Source organism: Geospiza fortis, unplaced genomic scaffold (assembly GCF_000277835.1).
Source record: "Geospiza fortis unplaced genomic scaffold, GeoFor_1.0 scaffold194, whole genome shotgun sequence".
In the NCBI taxonomy this organism is placed as follows: domain Eukaryota; kingdom Metazoa; phylum Chordata; class Aves; order Passeriformes; family Thraupidae; genus Geospiza; species Geospiza fortis.
Window position 1 is genome coordinate 7,534,052 of NW_005054322.1, and position 22,969 is coordinate 7,557,020.

At 37.5% G+C, this 22,969-nt stretch overlaps 2 protein-coding genes across 24 annotated transcripts in view; one reads left to right on the forward strand and one right to left on the reverse strand.

The window, feature by feature from the left end:
* Window positions 1–13,754, forward strand: part of SUPT20H (SPT20 homolog, SAGA complex component) — a 29,591-nt gene extending 15,837 nt beyond the window's left edge. For 3 of the 23 annotated variants that reach the window (XM_031056834.1, XM_031056836.1, XM_031056847.1), the window contains 9 exons: window positions 2,077–2,185; window positions 2,425–2,583; window positions 4,352–4,664; window positions 5,671–5,825; window positions 8,108–8,163; window positions 9,448–9,561; window positions 11,648–11,753; window positions 12,278–12,405; window positions 13,228–13,754. In XM_031056834.1, coding sequence (XP_030912694.1) covers window positions 2,077–2,185; window positions 2,425–2,583; window positions 4,352–4,664; window positions 5,671–5,825; window positions 8,108–8,163; window positions 9,448–9,561; window positions 11,648–11,753; window positions 12,278–12,405; window positions 13,228–13,362 — 1,275 coding nt within the window. In that variant the 3' untranslated portion in view covers window positions 13,363–13,754. Of the gene's footprint in view, window positions 1–2,076; window positions 2,186–2,424; window positions 2,584–4,351; window positions 4,665–5,670; window positions 5,826–6,700; window positions 7,320–8,107; window positions 8,164–9,447; window positions 9,562–11,647; window positions 11,754–12,277; window positions 12,406–13,227 lie in introns of those variants that run through there. The other 20 variants (XM_031056840.1, XM_031056853.1, XM_031056835.1 and 17 more) reach the window with 16 other exon arrangements.
* On the reverse strand, window positions 13,681–21,512 carry EXOSC8 (exosome component 8; the record flags this gene model as incomplete). The annotated part of the gene is made up of 10 exons (XM_031056855.1): window positions 13,681–13,895; window positions 14,317–14,423; window positions 16,351–16,471; window positions 17,529–17,625; window positions 17,890–17,935; window positions 18,019–18,124; window positions 19,119–19,164; window positions 19,733–19,806; window positions 20,352–20,415; window positions 21,465–21,512. Coding segments are annotated over 10 exons (825 nt in total), but the record flags the coding sequence as incomplete, so codon positions are not given.
* Window positions 21,513–22,969: the final 1,457 nt, after the last annotated feature.

Genomic DNA, 22,969 nt, shown 5'->3' on the forward strand with positions numbered 1-22,969 from the left:
AAAAATGTTATCCTGAATGAATTTTTAAATGCATTATTGTCATGATCATTCAATGTGAGTATATTGGAAAAGTTAGCAGAAAGCATTTATATTTTCAGTGTTCAAATGTTGTCTTTTAGCTGTTTTGAGGGGTGGAGGGTTGGCTCTGTATCAGCTCTAGTTAGCTCCAAACTAGAGCTGTAAAATGTTTTAGCATTTTCCCCTGTTCAGGTGACCCTTTCATAGAGCAGTATAGTAAAATGCAGCTGTGTGTCTTGTTTTGCAGGTCAGTAAACACAGAAGCAGATGGAGTAGCTGAACTTCTTTTACCTTAGAAATTCAAATTATTTTCTCTTCAATTTGAAGAGGAAAACTTAAAAAAACACCCAAACAAAAACCAATACAAACAAAAGAAACAAAAAGCCAAAGGCAAAATAAAAAGCTCAAACATATAAAAAAAATCAAAAAAACATCCAAAACACAAACCCCAACAACTTTAAAGCGTGTATGTTTACATGCACACACATTTCTACATTTCCAGTATAAACTCTTGCATTCCCAAATTTTCCTGCCTGTTGGCATTGCCTTGCGTTTTACTTGCTGCTTCTGACTTTGTTTGGTCAGAGTCAGTACTTCAGCAGTGAGCTGTATGTTATAGTCCAGCTAGTAAATGAGATTTGTATCCCCTGGGGTGTTTCCTTGACATCTTTCCTCTAAATATCTACTTTAAAACTCCAGCAATGTTTTTCTGAAGGAGGTAGTTCCTGGTGTCAGGCAGACCAGCAGCATTCCAAGGCCAGCAGTTGCCGAAAGGAATATGGATGTTTCTATGTATGTGTGCACACATACAGACGTGTACAACATGCATGTGTGTATATATACATTAAAATCATATAATAAATGGGTGGAAGAGTGCTTGCCAAGGTCAGCTTGTCTGCCTGTCCAAGCCCCTACCAAAAGCTGGACTAGAGTTACTCAGGTTATTGTATTTAATGATCTAGTTACCATTGGAATGGTCTTTATTTTCAAAATCAAGAAAGCAGATTTTAATACAAGAACAGAAAGGTAGACCTCAGAATTTTCCTCAAAGGATTCTTTTTTATAAGCAAGCAATTAGAAACATATAGAGGACTGTCTCTTATCACTGAGAATCAGTGGAAGTTAAGCTCACCCAAAAGAGTGAATTCTGCACAATGCTCTGATTTCTTAGCTCATGCACATTTAATTGAGGCTCCAGTATTGAAATATTCCATTCACTAAATTGCCAGCCTCATTTCCTAGTTTCAGCAGTTTGCAAACTGTATGTTTGTTTAAACAGTACTGTCATTTATGGATATCTGCTATAAGGTAAAACCACATAGAATATAACTGAATGTGTTTCACTGTTGAGTCTTTAGACAGCGTACGCTATTGGAATTATGGATTTAGAGTCTGTTGTGAGTGACTGAGAACTGCAGACTCAAATAGGTGAAGCAGATACATGTTCAGACAACCTGATGATTAGGATACAAAAGCAAACAAAAAGGCTGTATCTTCCCTCTAAGAATATGAAGGTCTGGTCCCACTGAAACCAGTGGGGAAATGTATCTTGATTTCTCTGCATTCAAGATTTTCCTAAATTTATTGAAATCCTGCTCCCAGAAAAAAGAATTCTGATCCTGTTCTTTAAATCTGTCCTGGTTGAAAATGGCAGGTATATAGAGAATGAATGAATTAAATGATGTCATTTTTCAAGTAAAACCTAAATGTTTTATTATTTCAAGTGTATTCATCACTTTTGTGTTTGTAAAAATTACTACAAGAAATTCCAGAATTATGGAGAAAAGTGAAACTCTTTAATTGTATTACTTATTTTTTTGCTCAGTTTAAATTTTTACTAGCACTTTTTGCTGCTTCTTGATGGTAAAGACTTCATCTAAAGAGAGTTCATCATAGATTATTTTTTAAAAATGAATGCATAAGCATCTGAAATAGCTGAAAGGAATATTATCATTGTTCTTTGAAGCCTTCATACAAATCATTTGGATTGTCTTTTCTGTCAGCTATGTGAAAACTTTTGTCATTGCTGTGGTAGTGTTAATTGCTCTTTCCTCCCAGCAGCCGGAAAGTGTATCAGGCTCTGTTCAGTCTTCAGTACTGGGGAAAGGTGTAAAACACCGACCTCCTCCTATCAAATTGCCTTCAAGTTCAGGAAGTAGCTCTTCAGGTAATTATTTTTTGACTCAAACATCTAATTTTAACATCATCTGCCTGTTGTAAAATGAAAGGATATCCCTTTGATTAAGATTTAATTAAAATTACCAGAATTTTATCTGTGAGAAGAGCATGGGGTTTTCTGTTTGTTTTTTTTTAATTTCTGATTATATTGTTCACAAAAGTCGATCCTAATATTCAAGTTAACATGTACTCACAGAATAGTAATGTATTTTAATTATGCTTTTTCAGGTAATATTTTTAGTTCACAACAGTCAAGTGGCCATCTAAAATCCCCAACTCCACCTCCTCCTTCTAAGCCTCCTGGTCTTTCTCGGAAACAATCTATGGATCTTAATCAAGTTAGCATGCTCTCTCCAGCTGCCATGTCTCCTGCGAGCTCTTCACAAAGTGAGTCACGACCTAAATTCTCCATTAAATCTTAGGCTTTTGCATAAATGCTTCCTGAGATAAACTTCTTAACCTGTGGAATGATGAAATTTAAGTGTACAGTGTACCCTAAATTGTATAAGTTGTGCAGCTTTAGGCAGGTCTCTTGTTCACTGTATGTATTTTATGTTTATTGTAACTGTGTTCGTTTTCTGTATATATATATGTATGCACCCTCTGTGTATACGTTTTAATACATTTTCTGCAATTAGCATGATCTCCTCATATATGAAAGGCTGGTAGATGATGTGATGAGATAAATTCCAAAGTGTAGATTTTTTTCCTCCAGTGTAAAAACGATATGTTAGATCAATTTGCCTTTACATTATTTAAGCATCTGTTTTTTTAAATGTTATAGGAGCTGGTGCAGTTGTGTATCTGTGTATGTATATAATCTGATCAGTCCCAAGGTGATGATACAATAAACGATAAGATGATTTTTTAAAAACACTCCTACACTGTTTTACAAATCATTGCTGATTGCAAGTGTGGTGGTGATGCTGCTGATGATAGCACCATATTCTCAGGTGTAAAAATGCAAATTTCAATCAGAAGCGATATCCTAGTTAAAAGTATTTTCGTTAACACTGACAGGATCATTGTAATCTTGGCTGTAGATCATAAATGTTTTTTAAAACATGTATGTGTCTTGAGCCATTTCGTGAACAGATCTGTACAAAGAGGGAACCATAGCTGCAGCTTCTCAATTTTTTTATGAATAATTGTATACTACACATTCCAGTATCCTGCATGGTATTATAATATGCTTTTTGCATTAAATAATTTAAAATCTGGGTAGCTCAAAAGGTGTAACTTTTCTGCCTTCTTGTTTTGCACAAGATAAAAAAGAAAACTTAAGTTTTCTTCCAAAATACTGAGTCTGGATTTATGTTAGTGTTATGAGTTGTGTAAATCTGCTGCACACAGTTACTTTAAGGCTCTGGTCACCATTCATATTTATTTCCTTTTTTTCTGCAGGACATATAATCTAAAAAAAAAAAGAAAAAAAAAAAAAAACCAGCTCAAGCTTTTTGGGGGTTTTGTTTTGTTTTGTTTTGTTTTTCTATTGATGGACTTTGCTTACTGCATCCACAACAAATACATACTGTTACAACAAATGTAACAGTATGTGTTACATTTAAATAGAGAGAATTACGCAGTAGCTTTTAAAGATGCAGTATTATCCTCTTCTATGGTTCTTAAATATTAGATAGTTGCTTTTTATTTGATCAATGCTTGGAAAATTGCAGTTTGAGTATCTGATGAAATTTAGATCAGCCCCATGATCATTGAAATTGTACATGATCTTGCTGACTCTTGTGTTCCATTATAAGTTTTTAACACAACCTCTTGCGCAGGCAGTACATGGATACTATTTGTTTAAAGTTTAGGACAAGCATTAATTAGGTTAAAATGGTCCCTAAGAAATTATTCTAAGTATTCCTGAATAGAATTAATGACTTGATGTGTGATAGATTATGGAAGCTTAAAGGACAATAGAAATTGGTGTATGCCACAAGGAATGAAGCATGGAGAATGGATTTTCTTTGTGATTATACTGCATCCTTAACAATAAGTGTGTGCTGCAACACTTGTCATGTAGAAATTAACACTTGCAATCTAAAAAACAGAAGAAATTGTCAATGCTAAGTAAGATTCCATTAACCTTATACAAAAAGGACTGGCCTTTTATAACAAACTAGCACTTTTTATTTTTCTCAATGAGCAGGGTCTGGAACTCCTAAACCATCTACTCCTACTCCAACCAACACCCCTTCATCGACCCCACACCCTCCTGATGCTCAGAGCTCAACTCCTATTACCCTTTCTGCCACCCCTACTCCCCAAGATTCAGGCTTCACCCCTCAGCCCACTTTGTTAACCCCGTTTGCTCAGCAGCAAATGTCTCTGAGCCAGGCACTGCCTGTAATGACAATTCCTCTTTCCACCATGGTAACATCCATTACTACAGGAACAACCTCCACCCAGGTCATGGCAAACCCTGCAGGACTTAACTTCATCAATGTAGTGGGCTCTGTGTGGTAAGTCTTTTGTTATGATGGTTTCTTAATTTGCCATGGGGGTTGGTTGGTTGGTGGGAGGGGATGTGGTCCAGGACTGTCCACCGTCCATTAGGGTAAATATTTTTCAGGATCTGCGCTACAAAAAAGATCACTCACTTTGTAATTACAAAGTGGAGAGCCACTAGAAACTATTTGTATTTCTCAGATAGAAGTCACCTACTATTAGATTATTGAAAAGATCTATTAAGAAAGGCTTTTATTGCTTTCATCTTTGTGGAGTTGTATAGGTTCATTTCTGAAAGCTTTATCTCAATTTAAGTGATTTCTGAGGTTTTGCTCTGTAAGTTTGAAAACTTTTTGTTAATCAGAGGGGAAGTATATATCATATGCAGACCAATCTAAACAAAAAATGGGGACAGATTTGTTTCTATCAATTTGAAAAAGCATTGAGGTGAAATATTCCTTGATCCTTAAAACTCATTTTGTGGTTTGAAGAAAATAATAAATGCTGTCAAGAATACATGGTATGGTATAACATGAACTGCTTTTTAGACTAAGGAAAATTCTGCGATTATGATGTCAGTGTAAGACACATAGTGTGCTTCAATGCAGGTATCAGACATTCAAACTACCCAGCTAAGGTGTTCAGCAGCTGGTCACTGTTGATAAATTGGACTTTTTTTATAGGGAAAAAAGAAAAAGCAAACCTGTTCCTTTTATGATAGTACAACCATTTTGAAAACTGTTGGCCTTTTAGTATTTCTAGAATGAAAGGACCACTTGTGGTTTATTTTTAACAGTTCATATCAAAGAAGAAAAAAAACCAGTATGTGCTCATAATATCAAATATATGTTACGCTTTAGGCAAAATGATTCTTTTTTAAGCTGCATTGATGCTTTATCATAGTCCCATAATTTACAGCAAGCTACTGATTTACTTGCCATGAGACAGAGGGCAACAATTTAGTTATTCAGACTTACTTGTGCCACTTGGGTTTGATGTGTTGTCTTTCCTCTTCTACAGTGGAGCACAGTCACTGATGAGTGGTTCAAACCCTATGTTGGGGTGCAACACTGGTGCCATAGCCCCTGCAGGTATAAATCTGAGTGGCATTTTACCCCCAGGAGGTCTGGTACCAAGTGCGCTGCCCGCTGCAATGCAATCTGCCTCCCAAGCAGGTCAGTGTGACTGAGTGGAAAAGCCACCCTTCAGACAGGGACAGTGTGAAAACATTTTGTGAGAAAAGTGCACTGAAGTGGCCTTTGTGTGAAGAGGTTGTGTATTTGATGGCTGGAGCTCAGGAACAACATACATCTTTTTGTATTCAAGGTGTAGGCTGTGTTGAAGATTGTTTTAAGCTGGTTTTTGGTGAGCTAGGCTGGGGATACGCAGTCAAAACCTGGATTGTTTGGTGCACTCAGTAAGAAGTTTGGGAGAAACTCCAAATTTAAATGAAATTTTGATGATGATGACTGCTAGAAAAAAGGCATGACTGAAATTAGAAAGAGGCCTCACTTTCTAAATGTGTGGGGCATTTTATTCTAGCCCTGGTACTACTTTATTCTTGTACAACAATTAAGTAGTTCCTTATTGCCTTCAAATGCAACTATATAAATCTTAAAAGCACAATTTAAATTATCAGTTTATTTTTTCTGAACATATAATAAAAAAGAGTCTAATGTATGGTTATAGAATGAGAACAGTAGAAGACTTCAAGATATCCATCCCTTATGCTAAGAGTTAAATCTGTCTAAACCATACTGAACCAATGTTTATATAAACTGTGTTTAAATATCGTCACTGAAGAAGATTCCAGTCTTCCTCAGTAGCTGTTTGGAGTGGCTCATTATCCATGTAAAATGTTTCCTTCTAATTACAGTGCATCTCCTGAATTGTAATTTTTTTTCCTCCTATATCCTTCAGATGTGAAAAATAGTTGTTCACTCTTTCTCTTTACCTTCTAAGTATCAAACATGCTGTCATGTCCCACACTTGTCTTTTTCTGATAGGTCGTATTTTTCAAACCTTTCATAATCCTGTCACTCTTTTCTAGACTGTCCAATTTGCTTACATCCTTCTTAAAATGTGATAACCAAAACGGGACACAAGCCTGAGCTTGGCTGATTTACCACTGTGGAGCACAGCAGAATAAATGCATCTCATCTCTTTCACAACATTCCTGTTAACATTTCCCCAAATGAGGTCTGCCTATTTTTTATCTGTATTTTTTGCAACAGCATTACCTTGACATAAGAATGGCTTTACTGGTTTAGGCCAAAAATCCATCCAGTTTATATTCTGTCTCTGACAGTTGCCATTAGAGGATACTGAGGAGAGTGTTTGAGATGAGACAAAAGCGTGAAATGAAACATCCCTTGCCTACAACTGTACCTCTTCTGGCAATTTACAGCTTTGAGACTTTCTCAGCTGAAGAATATCCACATGGATCTTTGTGCTTAATATCCTGTGCTAGATTTCTAGTCTATTGATTTATCTAATTGGTTTTTGAACCCATGTATATTTTCGGAATCTCTACAGCATCTTGTGACAGTGAATTTTATAGATGTAAACTGTGTGAAGAGGTTCTTTTCTTTTGTGTGCTCTGTAGTTTGTGATATGGATGATTTGGATATGTTTGTGACCTCCTGTAACTTCTCGTGTCCTTTCTTGCTGTATAGACACAAAGATAGTTAAAATTTTGTACTTGGTCATTTGTCTTTTTTTAAATCAGTGTTACTGAGTTTTGGACCATTTCTTCAGTTCATGAGGATTGCTTTTAGTCTACTTCTGTCCTTTCAAGCACTATCAACTTCTACCAGTTAGGTGTCACAGATTTGTTCATGCTGTGCTGTCACCCACACAACAGATGCAAGTAGAGAGCTGAGCTAGGTCTGTGCAAGACCTCCAGGGCTTCTCTTTGATAGCTGCTGTCTTACTGGAGCGTTGCTCAGATTTGGGGTGGAATTGTTTTCTGTTAAAGATTGGTAAGAGTGTATTACTTCATTGAGCCCTTGGACTTTTTTGGATTTACTGTGCATACAGTAAAGCTTTTTAAAGGCAGAAGAAGGATCACTGAAAAATAACAGCTGTGGTGTTCTCCACAATCACCTTTGTGTAAATGTACAAACAGGTTATAGGTCACAGGGTGTAATGTTAATGTAGAGATCCAGATTTTTTCCATTTAGTCAGCTCTTGTGTGCTTTGAGTCTGAATAACTATGAGCTGCATTATGGAAAACGAAGCATTGTATTAAGTTTACACTTAATTTACATTGCCAGTATTACACTTTTATTATACTTGTATTATTATACACTTAGTATTAAGTTTCCACTCAATTTACACTTGCCAGTTTTCCAACTTCCAGATATTTAGAAATAGTCCCAGTGGAAAGGTGTACTGCAAAACACAAATAGAACTGAGTAAAGACTCACTACTAATAAAAAGATGTTTTCTTTAACAGGCAGCCCATTTGGTTTGAAAAATACATCAAATCTTCGGCCCTTAAATCTTCTACAGGTAATTTATATACTTGGACACAATAATAATGATAATTTCTTATCTTTCTGTAGAGACCTGCTTAGTGCTGCTTACTGCACTGTCCCATACAGATCTTTGGAGCCAGTTGGTCAGACCATTTACTGCAAATCTTAATTGCTTATTTAAAAGGCTTAGAATAAGAGAAAAGATATCTCTGTAGACATACCAGGTGGAAATTATATTCCTAGCTCAGAAAAAAGCAGATAATTCTCAGTAACAATATAAGGATGCTGACATTTGAATTCAAAAGATTAACCCTAAAATACAGTCTTTCAGGATTTGCCTAAGGTTTCATTGCAGATCACAGACTAAGGTTACAATTATACTGTACAAAACAGTGTAGTAGAATCACTCAGAGGTTACACGTAGAATGCCTAAAAGCCAAGCTCAGCAAGCACAGGTAGGTGCAGTAATAGGTTTAAAGAGTTTTTAGAAATGGAAGTTCATGTAAGATAGGGAGTTTAGAAGGTCTGTAAATGCTTTATTTGCACTAAGCATACATACAAATACAAATACAAGCAGATGTTTATTATGTCAGAGTTGCATTTAAAAGCAGAGCAGGGGTTGTTTGTGGAACTGGGCGGAGTTCCTGGACCTTGCAGTCAGCTACCAGATGCAGGTGCAGAATTGCAGCTTCGGTGTTCCACATAGGTTGCACCATGCTTCAAAAAATTACTACCAGCTATGCTACTTCCTCTTTCCACTCCTGTACACTCCAGAAAGATGGAAAAAGGCAGGCACAGGAGGCAGTTATGCCAGAATAGAGCTCTTCTATAGAATTAAATGCTTGTACTTGAGTGATTCCAGAAGGACATTCTTTCAAGCTAGCTCTGCCACTCATATAAACCAAGAACAATTCAGCTAAAATAAGTGCAGTTAAAGCTGGAGTAAGGGAGAGGAATCAAGGCCATGTCACTATCTATTAAAATTCAGTGGAATATTCTGAAAGTGGAAATTATATACAGCGCTGTCGAAGACTGGCATTTATCTTTCCATATCAGTACAGTATCTGCCATTTTAATTAAAATAATTAAATATATTTCCTATGGAAATACCTTTCTATCAGTTCATGCAAATTTATTTTCAGAGCATGAGCCTTTTTCAGAATCAGCAACAATTGTAAATTGATTGACTTTAAAGGCATTACAAAACAAAAATCAAACCTCTGGGAAGTACACCACTATCAATACTATGTTCACCCTAGAACAGTAAGAAACTCAGCAGCTTGATTGAATTATGCCTTTTGTTTTTAATCTTCAACAGCTTCCAGGTGGTTCACTTATTTTTAACCCACTCCAGCAGCAGCTGTCACAGTTTTCTCCACAGCAGCAATCTCAGCAGCCTACAACCTGTAGTCCTCAGCAGCAGGGAGAACAGGTGTGTGCTAACAGCCCTCAGTCTGGGGTGCATGGATGAAACAGTTTCTCCTAGTCTCCCCATCTCCACAAGTAAATGAGCCACTACCCCATAGAACTGAAGCAGAGGGGGAGGAAACTCTTCCTCCTAAACTTTCTCAAACAGCGAAGAGTGCAGTGGCTCTGTTGCTATGGCTGGAGCTGGGTTATACTTCTTTATTTATATCCTGTATAGAAAAGCTGTAACAACTGCTGAGCATTGTCTAACTCTGTCATGAAGAGAGCCAGCCCCACTGAATGAGTAGTGTAAAACCAGCTTAGTGCTTTGTTTATCATAACTAACAGATATACAGAGAAAAAATGCAGTCAGGATTATTACAGAGAAACAAAAACTTGTTACTGATACTGCTGTGAGTTGGCTTACAAACCTCACTGCTGTAGTTCAGCAGAATTTTCTTTGCACCAAAGGAAATACAAGTTGTCTTTAAAGCTGTAATCTTAAGAGATTTGCTCTGCTGTTGCCTGTAATTAGTGTTAAAGGCGATAGACACTGATCCATCTTCAAATGACAAATTTTGAGTGGTCAATTGCACCTTAAAAATCCTAAGGTGCAAGTACCAGGTTAGTACTTAAAAATCCTAACTAACATTGATGCAGCAGTGTGAGAAAACTAGCTGCTCTGCTTTTGTGTTCTCAGACACACAAGCCTTCTGCTTAACCAAATACTCTCTACTGGATACTCAAGTTTGTCATAATTTCACTTGTGATACTGTAGACTGTTCATAAATAAGATGACTCTCTGATTTTTTTTTTATGGTATATAGCCTCCTGTGCCACGGGCCTTGTTCTGGATTGTGGGAAAGTTTAATGGGAAACTTTCCAATTTGTTCACAGCATCTGAATCTCTGAATGTCAGTTAGTAGTTGAACTACTAAAAAAAAAAATATCATGTGACCTTGTAATGTTGGGTTTTATTTTCTAGATATTGAACACCAAGGGCATTTATAAAAAGGCTGATGTAAGCGTAGTTCTTGTGGCAGGAAGTTCTGGAGAAAATCAATCTCTGCATTGGTTAAACTGCCCTAAGGAACTTCTCTCATACCTTGCATTATAGAGGAGGGGGTTGTTGGCAAAAATGAGATATTATGAACACTAGATTCCTTAGCTTTGATAAGGATAGGAATGTATGTGCTCACAGTGCTTAGTGAAAAAACTCAGGCCCAAAAACAACAACAATTTTCTGTGCTACCGATATAATATAAATATGCATTCTCTCTCTCATACTTAAAGATTTTCCCCACATGGTGGTTCTATGACTCTTAGTCATCATGGAGGTGATGATGTCTCAACATGCAATCTTTTGGTCTGGTTTTCCTAGATCTTAGTAGCATTATAATGTAATGCTAAAGAAGCATTGCAACTCCTGGACTGAACCAGTTTTTTTCTGACTCATAAGCCATGAAGTTTTCTTGAATTGTGCATATAATGCTTTATTTTCCTGTGTTATAAATCAGTGCATAATTTAAGTTCTAAAAGAGGTCATAATTCAGCACCCTTTGACTTCAGGAGACACTAGGTCAGACTCCACTAATTCCTTTAAAGTGATTACTGTGAAAACTACTGTGTTCTGAAAATGTGATTTTAAAAGCAGGGTCTGGTATTTTTATGAAATTAAGGTGTGTAGCACAATATGAACATGGGAATGTGTCAGCCTTTGCACACTTTGTTTGATTAGGACCTTTGCACACGGATATCTCAGGGTCCCCTGAAGACTTTGGGGCTGGGAGTGGGACAGGAAATTGTCATAAGATTACAACCATTAAGTGTAGTCTCTGCTAGACTGCAGAGAAATTGACAACTACGTGGATTTCTGCTGAGTAACAGGAGCACTACCATTTCTGCCAAAACAAAGCTGTTCTGGGGCATTCAGTATCTGTTTGTTCTACTGTTAGTGACTACACTATAGCCTGTATCTGGCACGCACTGGATGATGTAGCATTAAATGTTTTTAAATGGCACTTCAGAAGTTTGCCTTCACACTGGCTTTATTTGCTTATTCATTGATACGAAAGTTTGGTAATAAGGATCAAGCTTTTCATTTTTGCTAGGGGTCTGACCAAGGTCCATCCAATCAAGATCAGGCATTATCTGCCCAACAAGCTGCTGTAATTAACCTGACTGGAGTAGGGAATTTTATGCAACCTCAAGCCACAGGTATGTGCTTGCTGAGCCTCCTTTTGTAGCGAAGTGTTTATGTTGATAAATTCACACTGAAATGAAGTTTGGTCTTAAGGAAGTCTTACGTTAGATCACAATGATTATCAGGACTTGAATTCTATGAGAAATACTCAACTTCTAAATCATGCACTTCTCTGCTTTGTTTGGCAGTTAAGTGCCATCAATTGATAGTATCACATGAAAACAAGTTACACTTAAGACAAAATGAAAATGCAGGGAACTTCATGCCAGACTTCATTAAGGAATGTTTCTTTAACTCTGTGCTTAACATCCAGTGTGAGAAACCTTTGTGTCTCCACAAGCACTTCATAATCTAATAATGTTCTAACTAACTGAGTATGTATATCATGTATACTTTATTCTGCACTGTTCCAAATTTGACTCTGAAACTAATTCTATTGATCCCCCTTTCCTGTTACACTGTATTCCTATGTCTTCCTCCCCTGACCAACTCAACCTGACTTCATTGACCTGCCTGCTTTCCCCTTCTCCTTTCTCAGTGTTGTCTCAGCTTGGCTCTGCCGTGAACAGACGTGGGCAAAGCCTTCCTCAGCAGAGACTCCAGCTCTCTTCTGCCTTGCAACAGCAACAACAACAAGCCTTGCAGCAGCAGCAGCAACAGATACAAGTAATCCAGCAACTTCACTCTGACTGTGTTAAAAAAAAATTAAATTAAAAATACAATTCTTGGCTCCAAAATCAAAAATATTGCTCTCTTGGGCTCTCTTTTTAACTAATGCAGTTATGGTCTCACAAATTGAAAGGAAAAAAAAAAACAACAAAACCGACATGTATTTGGCAAACTATCATGCAAGACCTGAAATCTGTGGTTCTCTCAGCTTGGAGCACTGAATTTATTTTTATTCGTTTAAGCCCTCCACCTTCCTGATTTGCAGACATTCAAGGGGTGCTTGTGGCACATATCTAAATACTATACCAGGTGCCAATAAATTTCAAAATGGCATGGATGTAAGCACCTGGAAATTCAAATGTAGCCCTGCTACAGTCAGTACATGAAAGCAAGAGCTCTGTGAAGCTTCTTTACCATTCAGATGCTTCATGAAAACATTTTAGCATTTTTTAGTACACAGTCTCATGTTTGTAATATATACAGAAAATTCATACAATGCATACACTGAGAAGTTATCATATTAAAAAGGTACTGTGTAACCCAAACACTCAGTGAAGTTGCTGAGTTACTGCAATGAAGAGAAAGGGCAAAGAAACAAAGCTGTGCACATTCACATGTGAAATGTTAGCTTGTGCCCTCAGCAGGCTTCTGTGCCACTGGTGCTGCTTGACTGTACCCACTGCCCCAGTACATGGTGTGTTCCTTTTGTCAACCTGGTGCTTCCTTATTTTTTCTTTCTCTCCCCCTCTTCATTCTTCCTGATATGAAAGCTTTATAGTCAACACTAACAAGCTTTTTCTCCCTTCTCCTCCATGGCAGCAGTTGCGATTCTTGCAGCATCAAATGGCTATGGCAGCGGCAGCAGCACAAGCAGCTCACCTGCATCATCAACATTCAGGCAGCCACTCAAAAAGTAAAAGGAAAAGAGGCACATCAGCCCCTCCAAAATCATGAGACTTGCCTCCCCCCACAAAAAAATTGATTGGAAGGGGATTTTTTTTTTCAGATTGTTAAGGAAAAGGCTTAAAATAAAATTAGTGTTTTATATTACTGGTGGGAAAATGAATTTTGACATTACACTAAAAGAAATGAACTGATTTTGGAAGCCAACCTTACAGAACTTAGAAATTTCATCTATAAAGTGGCTAGGATCTGGTTTCCTCTACTCACTAATTTTTTAACAGAATGTTTTATCTTGTATTTTTTACCAGTCAACAACATTGTACATAGAATGAGGGTGAAAAACATTTTAGAAAAAATGAACTTTGTAAATGTAGTATTGGTATTTGTTTATTTAGTAGAAAAGGTTTGTGAACACTGTAACAAATACAATTTTTACAAATCCATTTTTGAAAAGAGCTCTCTTTTTGTTCACTTGGGTGTTATACTTTTTATTACTTTGTCTATGAGCTTCTTTACTTCTTTGTGTCTTGTAATTGCTCTGGTGATACAATCCTGAAGCTTGGCTCCTGTAAGAGGACTTCCACCTAAACATTGAAGGGAACAATTTGATTTTCTACTTATACTTCAGTTACTATTTTCTACTTATACTTCAGTGTATCTAAGTGTGATTTCCAAATGCAAGTATTAATACAGTAATTGTCATTACCAGCACCTTTCACTGGGGAGCATACAGCTTTCCCAGCCCTAGCTTCAGGCAAAGATAATGGAAACAAACAAGAGCTGTAACAGGAGACATGCCCAGAATTAGTCCTCTCCTGTGACTGCTTCTTGAACTTTAGTCATGCCACCCACCATCTTAAAACTCCTTTCAAGAGCCAGGAGTATTCAGGCAGACATTGTTGCCATAAAGCACCTGCATCTCACAACGCAAAGCAGTTACACAATCTTTTCTTGACCTAACATCATCATCTCCCATAAGCTTCTTTGTAGTAAATTTAGAAGTACCTGGTTTATGGACAGAACACAGTCTGCCTTCTTCATCAGTTACAATGGTTACTGTTCCAGTTGCTAAATCTTCTTCTTCAGCAGTTGGATCAACAATGAGTAATGTGCTTGTGAAAGAAATGCATGCAGATATGTTGGTATACATTGCTCCATTAATGTTATTTCAAAATACAATTTTTACTGTAGTCTTACAAAATACTTGTAGATGGATTTAGTGCTCAAGCTTATCTGTTTTCCTACCAAAATGCACCAATTTTTTAAAAAAAGAGAAAAAAGCCAAAAAATGTGGGAGAGTCCACATAATCATGTGTTTGTGACTGTGGAAAATAGGCATATAAGTGGTTTCAAAAATTTGTGACAGCCGGGTATTGCAGGAAAATGCCACTGAATTGCCATTTGCAGTATGTAATAAGAAAGACTGCAGTTGTTACTTTGTAGTTACACTGGACACTAGCATTGGTTTTAGGTGTAAGCTGCACTAATTTCTACCAGATACCTTAAAGCAAAACTGATTTGCACTGGTAAGTTCACCAAAGTGGTTCTCAATTTGTTGTCAGTGAACTCTAACATCACTCAGACTGGGAATAGTTCAAAACCAGATTCATTGGGTTGCTTAAGACAGCTTATTCTGGCTGTCATACTGTCACATGAGCAGTTCAGTGCATGGCTGTTGTTGATGTACAGGTTGCTGCCACAGGAGCAGCCCTGCAGCAGTGCTCCTCAGCCATGGCCACACTAACCAGCAACCTACCACTTCCATTTATTCAAAGAGGCCTTTTATGCAGAAGAAAAATGCCTCTGGAAGCCAGGGTATGAAAAGCATTTTATTGAAAGGGCTATTAACCAGAATTAAAAAAAAAAATAAAACCAACGCAAACCACACAACACAGGCAGACACCCCCTCAGTACTTAGTTTTAGAAGCTAAAAGGAGACTTCAGTAACTTGTTTGATGCAATAGTTGGTTACAGGGAAGGAAACAAAGCCCAATAGACTACTCATGGAAAGCCTTCTTCCCCAGGCAGCTTTTTGGTCTATGTGTAAGTACGTGTGATTTGTGTGTAAAAATAACACCCTAATGACAGCTGTCTGCCTAGTACGTTACTCATACACTTAGTGTACATCAAAGTTCAGACCCAGCAGAAATGGTACTAAAGCAACTAACAGAGGCATTCTAAAGTACCAGTAATGTCCTGCTCTGATGCATTTTGGTAATCACCTGGTCAACAACTGACATTGTTGCTCTCCCCACACCATTTGTTATTTGGATGAAAGGCCCCTACTAATCATTTATGTGAATACACATTAATATGCCATAACCCCCCAAGATCTTCAAACAGACCTAAATCTTGAATAGCACAGTGATCACTATCCTGTCACTTTCTACTCTGCAAATGGATGTCACCAGAAATGACTGCATTTCTTATAAATAGCAGTAGAACACATTCTTAACATTCTAGACCTAAGGAAGACCCAGTAGACAATTTCAGATGAGGAGTCAAGTTATCAGATGTGATTACTTTGAATTCTCATAATCAGATTCTCTTTCTACATGAACAATGATTTAAGCATGCTGGTTACACTTCACCTTGGGTAATTGCGTTTTCAGTTATCCAGGGGTTCTGTTGTTCTAACTGGACTGTTACTTCCTACTTCCTTTGTTGACTACATCCTTAGCATAAGCTGTTCAAAAACTACCATCTTTTCTATCAGTTATTACACAGGCTTCTAAAACATTAATTGCACTGGTAACATTTTCATCTTGAAGATACTTCAAAAACCTAAAACAGTACCCATCCCTGTACTTTTAAGCTTATCTTTTACTGCACTTTGTTCTGTGCACTCCTTACATCACAGAACTAGAGGCCCCTTCAATGAGAGAGGCTGTGGATTTAAGATGGGTGGAGCAGCATTGCCTGAGGCTCCACTCTGGTCTCTGGCAGAAGTGCACAAACATCACCGGTGGTATCTTCCATCTTTCATTTGTTTTACAAACACTGTTGTTTCCATAAAGTACAAAACAGTTTGGAACTTACTCATCAAATATAGCAAATGATGTGGCAACCGGATGCTTTCTGATAATCAAAGGATTCTTCTGTTTTAAATTAACTTCTGATAAACCAGTTTCTTCGTTTATCGTAACCAACGGCAATTGCACTGAAGAGATGAAAAAATTAAAATGGTCTAATATTAAACATGCTGGGTTTAGCAACTACTTAAATATTTAAGCTGTTCTCTTAACCCACTGAAAATCAATCAGAATAGTTTTTCCTACATTAATCGTACTCTCTACAAAAAAAAAAGAAAAAAAAATTTTGAATTCAAGGAAAGTATTTAGCTTAGAATGACCTGTTCAAGCAAGTATTTGATTTTTGTACTCAGGGTAACAGAAGCTTTTCTCCTTACACAGAATTTTTTTCTACTTCCAAAATGCCACACAATTAAAATACTTTAGACTCCAGTACTTTAGATTCTAATACTTTAGAATATTTAACCAAAAGTATTTTTTCCCCAAGTCTACTGAACATAAAAAAACTAGGAATATAGTCCCATGTCATGAATTTTATGTATCTGTAGAAACAGTGCAACCTGACCTTCAGCTAACTCTTGCTGTGACAACCCCATACATTGCTGGTGACAAGAAGGAGAAGAGCCAAGTAGCTAGGGGAATTCCAAGGCTGGCAATTCACAGTTAGAAAGGGAGGCCTTGCCATAAGCTTCCCTTTGAACTGCTGCCTTCATGCATTTATAAGCCACACACCTGCAAACAGTCAGGCCACACATTTTTTTACAAACTATAATTCATTAGGCTAGGAAAGGAATATTCTGTTGTGACAAAGTACTTGTGTAAGCAAAGTCTCCAACAGCTCATCCTGCCTACACAAAATACATTATCAAAGTAATACCCTGATGATGTAGATGTTAAACTCATTCATGGTCACTGCTGAAAGACTCATATATCTGACACCAAAGAATACATGGCAGAATAGCAGTTAGTCCTTTAAGAAAGCAATAATAAGTGTACAAAAAAGATCCTATTTTTCAGGTGTTACACACCTATGGCATCCCACCATCACTTCCACCTTGTATTTGTATTCAAATGACAGGAAACAAACAGTCCCATGAACTAGTTACCCACTTATGAGGGTTCAAAACAAATGCATTTCTCCAAGCAACACTTATCATAATGTCTCTTGTTCTAAGGAAGACCTACCATTTTTTAATGCTGCCAACAAAGCAAAGACACTGGCATCCAGAAGGTTTCCATCATAGTCCAGACATATGATATCACAGTATAGCACCCACGCAAGCTATCAAAAAAGGTTTGCACATGTGAGATATTCCATCAGCTAAGTAAATGGTGCAATATATAAGAAAATTCTGGCCACACTAAATACAGATACTTATTCTATAATTTGATTTTTGCACTTAGGATGTAAACTAAGCTATGAAGACTGAAAAGCAAAAACAACACTAAAACCCCCTATAACCTCAAATACCTTCTGTATTTGTACTTTTGTACAGGTCCTGTGATCTTGTTACTATCTCCTTCTTCGTTCTGAGATAGAACTTACCTTGCCATTGGCAATACACAGATCTTCTTTCACTATCATCTGTGAACTAAAATAAAATGAGAGTAAGCAAGGCAATAGAAAACTCTTGCGGAGTTGCTTGCATTTTAACAGCACTAAAATGGTTCTTACTTTTCAATCACATCTGCAATGAACTGGCTCGCTGCTTGAGCCTCTTCACCAGGTGGTCCAGAGCGAAACCTCTCTGCACAGAGGGATGGCAGCTCCACATTTGGAACTAGGTAGCAAGAATCATTAGTCATAAACCAAAGAAAGCAGGCAATGGGTAATCAAAAATAAAAAAATAAATAACAGATGCTATTAATACTATTTTATATACTTCAAATGAAAGGCAAGACCAAGATTTTTTCAACCGAGCCTTCCTAATTCTCCCCTCAAAAATAAAGTTATGCATGAGTTTGTATTAAAGAACTTGTAGTGCTCTCTGTACTCACGAACTATATATTCCATGGAAAAGCACATACTCCTAGCTACCACTCTCTGTTTATAATCCTTCTCTATCATGACCCACACAAACACTTCTTTAAGTATTAAGCACTTTTCAGCAGATCAAGAAACAGCAGCATTTCCATCCCACTGCCTGACTTTACTGGTATGCTGTCTGCTTTCCATCAACCATTAAAACCTGAGGCTTTAGACTTGAAGCAAAAACATGCATAAACATTCATGAAAAAAACCTAAGCATAGTCAAGCTTAGTGAAAACAACATACTTGGGAGATGCCTTAGAAAAAGAGGACTTTGTCTCTCAATTCCACAGAATTATTTTATTTCCAAAGAAACTCCAAACAATAGTGAGGAGGTACCACTGGGACTTACAGTTCTCTGAGAAATAAACAGTTTTTATTTCACAGTTTTTAACAGTTACATTTTTTGCCTACTGGGACTTTGAAACAGAAGTTAACATGCCTTTGCACAACCATGCATACCACTGTCTTTTATAGAGTATCTTCTACCTCTTAATATACACAATGATGCAGGTTTCCTTCCATGCCCAGCCTGGAAACAGCAACAAAAAGGTAGCTGTATATGGAAAACTCACAAGCAAAGAAAAGGGAATTATAGATGCCTAGATGTCAATTTTGAAATTAATTTGACGGGTTGTAATAAAATTTGGTCAAAATTAATTCTTTTAAGAAATCTACCGAACACAATTTCCACAATCTTTTAGCTGAAGTAATACAAAACCTCAGATCCATACTGAAACACTTACCAATGTATCCCTTATTAGCAGAATCCACTGCAGGTGGAGCAAGTTCCTGGAGAAATAGAAAAGAGATAAATGAAGAATTTTGTACAAAATATTTTTCAGCTGTTCTATAGACAAATGGTTGTTTTCTTCCCAGTTATTATTACAATGAGATTTACAAAAGTCATTTTTAATCAGTCCTTGTCTGTAAATTTCCTGTGAAAGAACTCGGTGCAGGGATGAACAGACATTTGTCTTGTAGGCCATGGCAGGGCAGCAGTAGAGTTGAGGCTACAAGGCATTCAATAGTCCAGCCAGCTCATTCCCAGGGGCACTTACTGATCCATGTTCAGGAACTTTTTTCAATTACAGAGCTTTTATCTAGAAATAACAAGGACTTTAGTTTTGTACACATCTTTCCCCATACAGGATAGGCATCACCAAAATACATGTTCTCAGACTATACAGGTAGGATTATACAATTACATTATATATTACCTTTCAGGTCTGGAAGTAACTCAGGTGAAAGACTGTAATTGCATCTGACTGGCACGTTATTGTAACTCCAAGGGTGATCAATTCTAAACACAAATGCACGAAATCAGCTAACAACAAATAAAGATAAAAACCAACCATACCGCTTTTACTCCGCAAATCACTGTGGTATTTCCTAACTTCACCAGGGCAGAACCATCTGCAGTTGTAATTGAACCTGAAGAGAAAAATTACTGTTCAATAAAATCTATTTTCCCTTCAAAGAGCACTAAATAACATTCAACCTTCACGGAGTGTTTACTTTCCAACATTTTATACTAAACACAGCCTAAGCAAAGTCTCGAATCCAGAGTGGGACAGAATCTCTGTATTAAACAGTCAATCACACAGAATGGTTGAGGTTCTCCATCCTGCCAAGGCCCCTCTGCATGGCAGCAGAACCCTCTGGCATATCAGCCATCCCCAGTTCAATGTCATCTGCAAACTTGTGAGAGCACCTAAATTGTGCTTCACATACAGGAGCAGAACGGACTGATTACACTGTGCACGTTAGCCCAGGAACAGGACTGGAAACTGCTCAAGGATACCATTGTACCACACATTCTCTTTCATGCTTGTTGAAACTGTAAAGAAAAATCCTTCCTCTCCCTGGTTTCCAAATACAAGAACCAAGAAAACCAATTAGCAAGTCATTAAGGTCACCACTATAAACTGATATTAATAATACCTCTCCCATTATTATTATTCCAAATAAGCACTTGCCTATGTTGACAGTGGTTGTCCGAAATTCACCTAACTCTCTTCCATCAGGTCGGCAGTTCTCTTTCTAAAGAAAAATTACAAACTTCAAATTAGAAAATATAGTTTGTCAAATAACACAGTAATATTTTTGTACAGAACTTCATAAAAAATAATACTCTCTTCTCAAAAATGCTAGGGAAAACTCAGTCAGACTATAGCTGGCTTTTCATCAACTGATACGTAGTTTGCGGCTTTAGGCCTGCAAAAGAGAACTCCTGATTGTAAAAATTCATTTAAATTTATTTAGACAATATAACAATAGACTGATTGTCTCAAGGGTAGGTACTACATGAGACTAGATTCAGAACATCATCCAAGAATGAACACGCACCGGTAAACTTAAAATGAGAGTTTCTACCTGCCTGCATTGCTTAGTGGAGCTCTTAAAATTATAGTGAACTAAAGAAAACAAAAGAAAAACCCTGCACCAAAAGAAAACGCAGCATTCAAATACCATCAGTACAACACATAACCCTTATTTTAGAAACTGAAACAGTATTCCTTCATTTTAGATCTGAATTGTTACTCACCACAGTTTCAAGCTTTTCAAAAGTAAACACTTTTGGTTCAATTATGAGAACCAAAATTTGCAGTAATACTGGATCCATTTCTAAGTCAATACAACTTCAGTAATAGCTAACTAAGGTAACAAAATTTTAATTTTAATTTAAGGTAACAAAAGTCAGTGTTCTTCCTCCACAGTTACAGTGTGCATGATTAGCAGCAATAGTCTCTATTATTAATTTCTGTAACATCTAAAACCCTGGTTTGACATAATTTTGTACTAGGCAAAAACCTGCATCTTGGTCATATTTAACCTGAACTCCTTTCAAGACCAACAGAAGCATTTACCCATCAAGACGAACAGCATCAACACCACGGAAAGATGGAAAGAAAAACATTGTTCTGAAGAGCACAAATGTTTTTCACCTGCTCAGACAGTTTTTTGGTTTTTTTTTTCCAGTTTCCATTTCCACCGTTTCAGATTTCCATACAGACAAGTTAGAAGAGCAGAAGCAAGCAAGAAAAAATTCACTGCAAAGAACTTATACAGGCATCTTATGTTTCACTTACCAAAAACCTCCTGTAATATTCCAATGGTTCCACAGTTCTAGAACAAATAGAAAGAGAAGTTCAAATGCAAGCTCCTGAGAAGCTTGCAAGTCCCAAAACACAGGGAAAAAAAAATCTGGGAATCAAGATACCTGACAAAGCTGTTTTGCAATACTGTTATAGAACAATGAGGAAATTTTAAACTAATCTAAAAAAAACGATTTCTTCCTAAGTACAGTTCCAAAATGCTCCTTCCATACAATGAACCTGCCTGCACATACACTGAACAAAAACTGCTAGCTTTCATCTTTCAAGGAATGCAACAGGAAAATTTTAATACACTGTGTGAAATATCTGTTAGTTCAAGGACTGCATTCAGACGCAGAAATTTGCATTAAAATTTTTAATTATGCAGTTTTTCTTAGAATCTTTGAGAAAACATAAAATTACTAAATATGCTTCATATGATAATTGATGCTTATTATTATTCATACACTAGTAGCAGTATTAGTACTAGTATTAGCACTAGTACTAGTGCTAGTATTAGCACTAGTACCTATGTATTAGTATTTTAAGCAGGGATCATTAGGGTAAAAAAAAACTTTTATTAAAAAAATTGCCAATATTAAACAAAGCTTTCACAGTTTTGTTAAAATAGTGCTTCTGGGGCAGGGGTGGAAAAAAGGTAAGTGGAATAGGCAAGTTTTCCAAATGCAAACTAACACACAGAGGCATCACCAACATAAAGGCCAGCACGAATTGGCTCCTGTTGGCTCCACATGTGTGGTCCTGTACCACTGGATTATAAGCCCAACACAAGGTCTGTTGTCTTACAGCTCATGTAACAGCACTTGCTAAACCTTGTTTTGAAGCTTTTAAGCCACACAATAGAATCACGGATGCTAGGACAGCCTATCCAGAGAAGCTGTGGATGCTCCGTGCCTGGAAGTGCTCAAGGCCAGGCTAGATGGGGCTCTGAGCAACCTGGTCTAACAAAAGGTGTTCCTGCCCACGGATGAGCTGGGAAAATCCCCTCTGACCCAAACCATTTTACTATTCTAAAACGAGTAGTTATAAATGGGAAGTCAGTGAATTCCCTACAGTTTTAACTTCCTTATAATTCGATTCGCTGTGTAAGGGGAGGTTTAGGTCGGAGAGTAGGAAAACTTTTGTCACCTAGAGGGTGATTGAGCACTAGAACTGGAACTTTCCCAGGGCAGAGGTCACAGCACCAGAACTGCCCGAGTCCAAGAAGTGCTTGGATAACGCCCTCAGGCACATGGTGAGTCCGGGGGTGTCCTGCACAGGGCCAGGAGCTGAACTCGCTGATCTCTAAGGATCCACCTCGGTATACTCTGCAATTCTGATACCAGGTAGCTCCGGGCCTCACTGAGCTCCGCTTTTTGCCGAGCGTTTTCCCGGCTGGCCAAACCCCGCTCGCTCAGTCTCCCTCACACGTCGGGGGCTCCACAGCCCCGCAGCACCGACCCCATCCCGCCCAGACGCGCCGAGCCCGCTCCCCGAGC